General features: G+C 41.1%; 1 protein-coding gene across 1 annotated transcript in view; it reads right to left on the reverse strand.

Moving 5' to 3' along the window:
• Positions 1-9846, reverse strand: part of ELMOD2 (ELMO domain containing 2) — a 30698-nt gene extending 20852 nt beyond the window's left edge. The window contains exons 1-2 of the mRNA XM_089693885.1: positions 9718-9846; positions 6133-6278 (exon numbers count right to left, since the gene is read on the reverse strand). Coding sequence (XP_089550011.1) covers positions 6133-6277 — 145 coding nt within the window. The 5' untranslated portion in view covers position 6278; positions 9718-9846. The remainder of the gene's footprint in view (positions 1-6132; positions 6279-9717) is intronic.
• Between the last annotated feature and the right edge of the window lie 780 nt (positions 9847-10626).

Genomic DNA, 10626 nt, shown 5'->3' on the forward strand with positions numbered 1-10626 from the left:
ATCTTCTCTTTCAATATAGAGCAGTACATCTGTGAATTCATGATACCATCAATGAAATGCAGCTCCCCAACACCAGCAGCACTCATGCAGCTCCATAGAAGGACACTTCCACCACCATTTTGCACTGTAGGAACCATACATTTTTCTTTATACTCCTCACCTTTGCAACGCCATACAGTTTTGAAGCCATCAGTTCCAAAAACATTTATCCTGGTCTCATAACTCCAGAGTACAGAGTCCCAGTAGTCTTCTTTTTCAGCATGGACCCTGGCAAACTCTAGGTGGGCTTTTTGTGCATGGGCTTTAGGAGAGGCTTTCATCGTGGACGACACACATGCTTGCAATTCCTCTGCAGTGTACGCCATATTGTGTCATGGGAAACAATCACCCTAGTTTGACTTTCTACTTCTTTAGCTAACTGCAGTGAACTTGCATGGTGATTTTTTTCAACCCTTCTCATAAGAAGACACTTCTGTTGAAGTGTTAACGTCCGTGGATGGCCTGTGAGATGATTGCAGTTCCGGCTTTGTTAAATTATGTGTATCACTTTGCTATAGTATTCTAACTGATAATTAAAGCTTTGCTGCTCTTCTTGTAGAATCCAACTTTTTTTTTTTTTTTAAAGAAATTATTTTCTCTTTCTCAGGCCTTGTAACATTTCTCTTCCATGTGGTGCCATTGCTGACAGCATGAAATGGGAAGGGGTTTTCTTTGTTAAGTAACACCATTTTATAATCTTCTGCTGGACACCTGTTTAATGAATAATTAGACTCACCTGTAGTTGAATTCTTGTTAATTAGGATTTTGCTATCTTATGCAGGCCATAGATGGGTCGAAAATCGGCCGATTTTTCGGCCGAAAATAAAATCGGCCGATTTTCGGATCGTTAGTGGGCGATTTGGTCAGCCGTTTTTCGGTGTTTTGGCCGGTTTTTTTTTCGGTAAAGTTGGAAAAAAATCGGCCGATTTTCGCGGCAATAATGGGCAAATCGGCCGATTTTTTACCGATAAAAAAATCTGCGCATGAGCAGTGACCTGCAAGAGGAAGACAAAAAGAAGAAAAAGAAGAAGAGGATGATGAGGATGAAGAGGAAGAAGAAGTAGAAGAGGATGAAGAGGAAGAGGAAGAAGAAGAGGACGATGATGAAGAGGAAGAAGAAGTAGAAGAAGAAGAGAACGATGATGAAGAGGAAGAAGAAGTAGAAGAAGAAGAGAACGATGATGAAGAGGAAGAAGAAGTAGAAGAAGAAGAGAACGATGATGAAGAGGAAGAAGTAGAAGAAGTAGAAGTAGAAGTAGAAGTAGAAGAAGAGGATGAAGAAGTAGAAGTAGAAGTAGAAGAAGAAGAGGATGATGATGATGAAGAGGAAGAAGTAGAAGAAGAGGAGGATGATGATGATGAAGAGGAAGAAGAAGTAGAAGAAGAAGAGGAGGATGAAGATGATGAAGAGGAAGAAGAAGTAGAAGAAGAGGAGGATGATGATGATGAAGAGGAAGAAGTAGAAGAAGAGGATGATGATGATGAAGAGGAAGAAGAAGTAGTAGAAGAAGAGGATGATGATGATGATGATGAAGAGGAAGAAGAAGTAGTAGAAGAAGAGGATGATGATGATGATGATGAAGAGGAAGAAGAAGTAGTAGAAGAAGAGGATGATGATGATGATGATGAAGAGGAAGAAGAAGTAGTAGAAGAAGAGGATGATGATGATGATGATGATGAAGAGGAAGAAGAAGTAGAAGAAGAAGAGGATGAAAATGATGAAGAGGAGGAAGAAGATGATGAAGAGGAGGAAGAAGATGAAGAGGAAGAAGATGATGATGAAGAGGAAGAAGGAGGAGGAGGAAGAAGATGATGATGAAGAGGAAGAAGGAGGAGGAGGAAGAAGAGGAAGAAGAAGGAGGAGGAGGAAGAAGAGGAAGGGGAAGAAGAGGAAGGGGAAGAAGAGGAAGGGGAAGAAGAGGAAGGGGAAGAAGAGGAAGGGGAAGAAGAGGAAGGGGAAGAAGAGGAAGGGGAAGAAGAGGAAGGGGAAGAAGAGGAAGGGGAAGAAGAGGAAGGGGAAGAAGAGGAAGGGGAAGAAGAGGAAGGGGAAGAAGAGGAAGGGGAAGAAGAGGAAGGGGAAGAAGAGGAAGGGGAAGAAGAGGAAGGGGAAGAAGAAGGGGGAAGAAGAAGAAGAGGACGATGATGAAGAGGAAGAAGTAGAAGAATAAGAGGACGATGAAGAGGAAGAAGTAGAAGAAGAAGAGGACGCTGATGAAGAGGAAGAAGTAGTAGAAGAAGAGGACGCTGATGAAGAGGAAGAAGAAGTAGAAGAAGAGGATGATGAAGAGGAAGTAGAAGAAGAAGAAGAAGAGGAGGATGAAGATGATGAAGAGGAAGAAGTAGTAGAAGAAGAGGATGATGATGATGAAGAGGAAGAAGAGGAAGAAGAGGATGAAGAGGAAGTAGAAGTAGAAGAAGAGGACGATGATGAAGAGGAAGAAGAAGTAGAAGAAGAAGAGGACGATGATGAAGAGGAAGAAGAAGTAGAAGAAGAGGATGATGATGATGAAGAGGAAGAAGTAGAAGAAGACGATGATGATGAAGAGGAAGAAGTAGAAGAAGAAGAGGACGATGATGAAGAGGAAGAATAAGTAGAAGAAGGGGATGATGATGATGAAGAGGAAGAAGAAGTAGAAGAAGAAGAAGAGGAGGATGAAGGTGATGAAGAGGAAGAAGAAGTAGAAGAAGTAGAAGAGGATGATGATGATGATGAAGAGGAAGAAGTAGAAGAAGAAGAGGACGATGATGAAGAGGAAGAATAAGTAGAAGAAGGGGATGATGATGATGAAGAGGAAGAAGAAGTAGAAGAAGAAGAAGAGGAGGATGAAGGTGATGAAGAGGAAGAAGAAGTAGAAGAAGTAGAAGAGGATGATGATGATGATGAAGAGGAAGAAGTAGAAGAAGAAGAGGATGATGATGATGAAGAGGAAGAAGTAGAAGAAGAAGAGGATGATGATGATGAAGAGGAAGAAGTAGAAGAAGAAGAGGATGATGATGATGAAGAGGAAGAAGAAGGGGAAGAGGAAGGGGAAGAGGAAGGGGAAGAGGAAGGGGAAGAGGAAGGGGAAGAGGAAGGGGAAGAGGAAGGGGAAGAGGAAGGGGAAGAGGAAGGGGAAGAGGAAGGGGAAGAGGAAGGGGAAGAGGAAGGGGAAGAGGAAGAAGAAGGGGAAGAAGAAGGGGAAGGGGAAGAAGAAGAGGAAGAAGAAGAGGAAGAAGAAGAGGAAGAAGAAGAGGAAGAAGAAGAAGAGGACGATGATGATGAAGAGGAAGAAGTAGAAGAAGACGATGATGAAGAGGAAGAATAAGTAGAAGAAGAGGATGATGATGAAGAGGAAGAAGAAGTAGAAGTAGAAGAAGAGGAGGATGAAGATGATGAAGAAGTAGAAGAAGAAGAAGAGGATGATGATGAAGAGGAAGAAGTAGAAGAAGAGGATGATGAAGAGGAAGAAGAAGTAGAAGAAGAAGAAGAGGAGGATGAAGATGATGAAGAAGTAGAAGAAGAGGATGATGATGAAGAGGAAGAAGTAGAAGAAGAAGAGGATGATGATGAAGAGGAAGAAGTAGAAGAGGATGATGATGATGATGAAGAGGAAGAAGTAGAAGAAGAAGAGGATGATGATGATGATGAAGAGGAAGAAGAAGAAGAGGATGATGATGATGAAGAGGAAGAAGAAGTAGTAGAAGAAGAAGAGGATGATGATGATGCTGAAGAGGAAGAAGAAGTAGTAGAAGAAGAAGATGAAGATGATGAAGAGGAGGAAGAAGAAGTAGAAGAAGAAGAGGATGAAGATGAAGAGGAGGAAGAAGAAGTAGAAGAAGAAGAGGATGAAGATGATGAAGAGGAAGAAGAAATAGAAGAAGAAGAAGAAGAAGAAGAAGAAGAAGAAGAAGAAGAAGAAGAAGAAGAAGAAGAAGAGGATGAAGATGATGAAGAGGAAGAAGAAGTAGTAGAAGAAGAAGAAGAGGATGATGATGATGAAGAGGAAGAAGAAGAGGATGATGATGAAGAGGATGATGATGAAGAAAAAGAAGAAGAAGAAGAGGATGATGATGAAGAAGAAGAAGGATGATGATGAAGCAGGAGAAGAAGAAGAAGAATGAAAAATTAGAGGAATTCCAGTATGGCAAAAAGTGTCCCTGCAGAGAGCTCTGCTATTTCTTTGACAGTTCTCTGACAGTTCCTTGACATTTACAGCGGTTGCAACATTGTATTTATTTGTTTCCGAATAAAAACATCTGTATCCTAAATGGAAACAAATAGATACAATGTTGCAACCTCTGTAAATGTCAAGGAACTGTCAGAGAACTGTCAAAGAAATAGCAGAGCTCTCTGCAGGGACACTTTTTGCCGGCTCTAGACGGGATGAAAATCGGCCGATTTTTTTTACCATTGATGGTAACGTCGGCTGCTTGAACGACCGATTTTTCATTTTTTAAAAGAAAAATCTGCCGTTTTTCTCCCCATCTATGGCCTGCATAAGCTTTAGCTTTGCTCCTAAGACTTTCATTGGGGTTTATTCATTTTTGCAACATGGTCTTGAATGAATTTGTTAGAAAAAATACTTTTTTCTGTGTGCAAATTAGCAAATCTTGTTTGCAATCAATGACCTGCATTTGTGGGAGTATTTTGTAGTATAGTGTCCCATATAAAATGTTGATTCTGAAAGGAAAGTAAAAGTTTTCTGACAAATCTGTTGAGGTGTACTCATATATGCTGAGCACTGTAGGTGGTCTTTTGGCATTGACAATAGAAGAATACATTAAAGAAATTAAACCTATGGAGAAAAGGTCGGATTGGTATTTCATTTCAAATTTCGTTCATGGAAAGAGTGGTTCTGTATCAGTGTAAACAGGATATGTCTAATCTGTGTATACTGAATCAATTAAGTACAGTCTGTGATACTTTTTTTATTTGCACTAACATACAATTTTCAGGACCAGCTTTCGGAGTATGTCCCCTTCTTCAAGGTCCAAGCAGTACCTGTGTATACTGGAAATGTTCCCACAACGGAATGTTATGGTTCGAACAATGAATTGCAAACAGGATAACTGACTGCATAAAAAGAAGCCTATTATATTAACATCATATCTTTCCTAAAATACAAATTTATGTTCTTAAATGCATGCATGCATTTTGGTGCAGTGCTTTTTTTTTTAAAGGATAGGTTCACCTTTTGCAACATGTTACATTTTACACCCATATTTAGGGTGTAACATGTTACTATGGACCACTTCTTGCACCCCCTGATCTCCCCCTGACAGGGGGAAGGGGTTCTTCTCCCCGCACTTGCTGCCACAATTTAAAAACTGTGCGGCCGTGTAAGCTGTGAATGAATGAACTCCAAATACCGTCTGCCACTGTGACAGACAACATGTAGTTCTCAATGAACTGCGAGGGTGCTGGGCAGTGCTATCATAGTTTATTGACCCTTCATACAGCTTTCAAACAGAAAGCCCATACAGAGGTATTGCCCAGTTGTACAGGATCCTCTCCTGTACTGAAATTGCTTACTCTGATTTCACTGCACACTGTGAGCTTTTCATAGTTTGCATTAGAAGCTGCAGCAAGTCAGCTAGAGCCCACCTCATTTCCTGGCTAGAGGATGTCCAGCATTATCTAACAGTTTCCTCCCCAGCATGATTGTCCCTAGCCCTCCCCATTCAATCACTAAAATTCAAAGAGGCTCAGCATCACATGTAGGGTGGTCTGCATGCAAATACAGTCTGCCTTTAAATACCAACTCCTCCAGACTGGCCTCCACCCATCAAGGGATCATGATATTTGCATGATTCCTGCCAGGATGCAACTGCTTGCATCAGGGCTGAGGGCTCTTGAGAGGAGTACTTAAGTACGGCATTATGATGTTTTCAGGAAGTTATGTACAGAACCTAGTCGGTTCCTCCCACTAGCCATGATCTGCCTGCTTTGTATATAGTAGCACAGAGACCCATTGATGAGATCCCTGGGTCTAAAATGAGGTATGTGATGAAAACAGAAAAGTTTTAGTTTATTGGAATGCTGATGAAGTGAAAGGGAAGAGACAAAGAAAGTAAAATATTATCAGATTAAATTTCAGCTGTAATGACTATTACCTATCCTGTGAGTTCTAAAAGCTCCATCCTTGGATCCGTCACAAATCCGCTGCAACTCACATTTACCATGAATTTGTCTTAGAAACCATTTGAACCAAAACCTGAAGTAGTTGCTGTAGAGATACTGCCAGAAGTATAGAAGCATCCTAAAAAAGGGAAATATAATCAAACAATGAAAATCCTACATTTTTGCTCATAAATGTTTCTTCATTGATTTTTTTGTACATCTCTGGAATACATGCATATGTTCATGTTTTAATCTTTCCATGCTTTAATCCTACAAGTACAGAAAAATGCCTGTTGATGTGTCCAAAACATAGTGTGTTCCTACCTTCTATTTTAACATGACAACACAGCTTTGAATTCCTAAGCAAGTGGTGTCAGCCCTGCCTATTTAATTTTTAATGGATTAAAAAGAACCTCACCCCTCCTCCCATCTCTGTAACTACTTTATTGTGCCCAGAAGCAAAATCCTGATACCAAAACGCAGAGACCTAAAGCGACCAGTCATACAGGAGATATTCTTCAGTGCAGCTCACAGTAAGTGACAAGGACACTGCATTTCTGGCAAGGTCAACAGGTATTTTCTGTATTTGCTGACTATAAGCAAGGACCTCAAGCTGCAATATATTGCATTTTTGTTCTTTAGTTTAGTTATTTAAAGCTGAACTACGGGAATCTAAAAGCCCTCCCATGTAGTGTGACTGTGTCCACACTGAAAGGGTAAACTACTCCTTTAGTCTATGGAACCTGAAATGCACTATTACTTACCCAATTCTCTGCTAATGTATCCTCAGGCAATGTCCCTCAGAACCCTCATGTCCAAAGCATAGCGTTGATGATGTCAGAGGACCTGGCACAACTAGAATGTAGGGGAGGCTGCAGGTTACGGTCTAACAGAGCAGAGGAGCCTGCAGGAACGGATGATCGGGGAAGTAAAACTCCTTTACCCGATCCTCTAGGGATAAACCAGTGTTTAACCCAGAGTTTAGCTTTAATGATCAAATTGTATGTTGTCATTAATTACCATGCTTCCTTCTACATTCTCTGCACCTGGGATCTCCAAACTTTTCAATACGTAGGTCGCATTGTGTATTTGAGAGAGGTTCAGGCAAAAAAAAAAAAAAATCAGATTTATAGAAGAACAAATCAAATTTAAATGAATGAATAAGGCTGACCATACATTAAACATAGTTAGTCTGGCTGAAACAAAGACAAAAGTACATCCAGTTCAACCATTTAAAAAAAAAAAAAAAAAAAAAAAAGTTATAATCCTACACCCACAGTTGATCCAGAGGAAGGCAAAGCATGATCCAATTTGCTCCTGCAGTGGAAAAAAATTCCTTCCTGATCTCCCGAGAGGCAATCAGATATTCCCTGGATCAACTTTTCCTATAAATGTTAGTATCCAGTTATATTCTGTATATCTAGGAAAGAATCCAGGCCTTTTTTAAAGCAATCCACTGAGCTGGCCAGAACCAACTCTTGAGGGAGTCTATTCCACATTTTCACAGCTCTCACTGTGAAGAAACCTTTCCGTGTTTGGAGATTAAATTTCTTTTCCTCCAGATGTAAACAGTGCCCCCTTGTCCTCTGTGATGACCTCAAGGTGAATAACTCTACACCGAGTTCACTATATGAACCACTGATGTATTTATACATGTTGATCATATCCCCCCTTAATCTCCTCTTCTCAAGAGAGAATAAATTCAGTTCCTCTAATCTTTCCTCATAGCTGAGCTCCTCCATGCCTCTTATCAGTTTGGTTGCCCTTCTCTGTACTTTCTCCAGTTCCCCAATGTTCTTTTTGTGAATTGGTGCCCAAAACTGAACTGCATATTCCATAAACAATTTTCTGTACATTTTCATTTAGATTTACCTTCAACTATGTAGTACAATGGCTTCCTAATTGAAACAATTTTAAGTGTTGTTTAGGTTAGACCTCATATTATATGTTCTTCGATAAATCTAAAAGACAAGTGTACAAGAAAATTGTATAATGTATGGCCAGGTTTACTTGCAGTTTTTTTGTAATCCACATAATGATATTTAGAACACAGGAAAAAAAAAAAAAAAAAAAAACAACTTCATTAAACAAAGCAAATACATTTCAACTAACCTTGAGACCGTCAGAGTCCACATTTATCTAAGACTCTTACATGAAAGCCCCCCCCCCCCCCCCAGTGTCACCTCTCTTATAGGAGTCACCTCCAGAGTTTCTTACCAGAGTCACTTCTCTTAAAGTGTTACTAAACCCAGGACCCTGCATTCACTATATCTGCTCTCCCACAGTACACAGAACATGGAAATGCAATAATTTTAGTAAATATAAACTGCTAAATATCTTTTCTCATCAGCAGTTAGAGCAGTCTTGTGACTTCTATCAGTGTCCAGCAGAGCACTAGTTAAAGCTTGTAGGAGGGGTTTTCATTTTGCTTTAGGAGGATGCAGAACCCCTGGCCTCTGTCTGGATAGTGCTGATTGGCCCTGTGCTGATCACATGCACCCTCTCTAGAAAAAAAAAACCTCTCTAGCAATGCACACCAAACTGAGCATGTGCAGAGTGACTCCACACAATATGTCTTATCAGGAAATAAGAGGGGGACACTGGAAGAAGGGGAGGATCAGAGAAGTCAGGATCAAACAGCATTTTTACACAATGCAGAGGATTAACCCCTTAGGTTCCACAGTGAGTATAACCAGCATGCTTTACTGCATATACAGACTGATTTTACTGTTGTGGGTTTAGTAACCCTTTAAATGAGGGTCCCCACTTACACAAGAGTCCCCATCAGGGTCCTCCTTTACATAGAGTCCTCACCAGAGTCACCTCCCTCACACGAGAGTACCTACCAGAGTTACCTTTCTTAAACGAGAGTCCCCATCAAAGATCCCTTACATGGAATCCCCAGCAGAGTCCTCCTTTACAAGGGGTCTTCAGTAGAGTCACTTCCCTTACACAAAAGACCCACCAGAGTCACCTCTCTTAAACCCCAACCAGAGTCACCTCACTTAAACCCCAACCAGAGTCACCTCTCTTAAACCCCAACCAGTCACCTCTCTTAAACCCCAACCAGTCACCTCTCTTAAACCCCAACAGAGTTCTCCCACTTATGCAAAAGACCCCATCAAAGCCCCCCCCCCTTACATGGAAATCCCATTAGAGTCCCCCCTTACATGAGAAGGCCAGTTACCATCTTGAAGTCTGTAGTTTGGAGACCCCATATCCACACCATGACACCATTCAGAGAACTCCTGACACACTCCATGAATAATCGGAGTCTGTGGATAGACCTGCACAGTCCATACTCAAGCAGATGTTCAGCCAACAACTCATCACACTGAATAAACACCAAACAATGGCAAGAGTGAGTAATAAACCTAGAATGTGGACGCACTCCAAAGCCTTAGTAGACATAAGAGAGCACTTCTTGGAAATACAGGCGATCATTTATAAGAACACAGCAATGTTATATATCTCATCAACATGCCAGGCACGTTATTGAGGAAGGACACACATTGGTCTCTGCATGGCCATATACTGAGCACGTATGTACCATCACAAATCCGATCCCCCATCCTCACCTTATCCCGTGCGATCAATCCTGACCCCTGACGATCAGCAATACACACAGAGCCTGTCAGTCCACGTCACAGATCCACTAGAGCGACACCTACTAATTATAGGAGCCATTTTATTGAGGTCAATGTTCAGCCTCGTTCACTTATCCCACCAAACATGGCCTCCGCGCTGCAACCTACAACAGCTGACTGGAGACATTTCCTTCTACAATGACTGGTGCTCTAGTGTTTTTTACCTCAGAAGAAAGCGACTAAACGGCCGTCTCCATAGAGATACAAACAGTTTATAGGAGTCACGGGCTTAACCGCAAAACTGCAATGGAATTTGGAAATTTAAATTCCTAAAACATTAACAGCATCTGAGGGAAATGTTATTGTCTGTACAGAATAGAAAGGAGGTTGACAGGGACGATATTTCTGGAGGCCACTTTTTCAAATCTAAGACTAGCAATAGTCCAAACGTTTGAATCCTTTGAGATGTACACTATATTGCTAGAAGTATTGGGACTAGGGTCACCACCTCATCCATTTAAAAGCAAACACATGCATTACACAGGTTCTGAGGCTAATTTATTGCTGAGAAGTCACTGAGGTTAATTACCACCTTAATCAGCCACAGAACCTGTGTGATTAATATGTGTTTGGTTTTAAAGGGATGAGGTGACAACTCTAATTGGGTCGCATGCCTTTACATGCACTTGAACTATAATGGCATCCCAGTCTTAGTCCGTAGGGTTCAATATTGAGTTGGCCCACCTTTTGCAGCTATAACAGCTTCAACTCTTCTGGGAAGGCTGTCCACAAGGTTTAGGAGTGTGTCTATGGGAATGTTTAACCATTTTTCCAGAAGTGCATTTGTGAGGTCAGGCACTGATGTTGGACGAGAAGGCCTGGCTCGCAGTCTCCAGTCTA

The sequence above is a fragment of the Staurois parvus genome, unplaced genomic scaffold (genome assembly GCF_062004578.1).
Source record: "Staurois parvus isolate SC_StPar_1 unplaced genomic scaffold, SC_StPar_1.0 ptg000639l, whole genome shotgun sequence".
In the NCBI taxonomy this organism is placed as follows: domain Eukaryota; kingdom Metazoa; phylum Chordata; class Amphibia; order Anura; family Ranidae; genus Staurois; species Staurois parvus.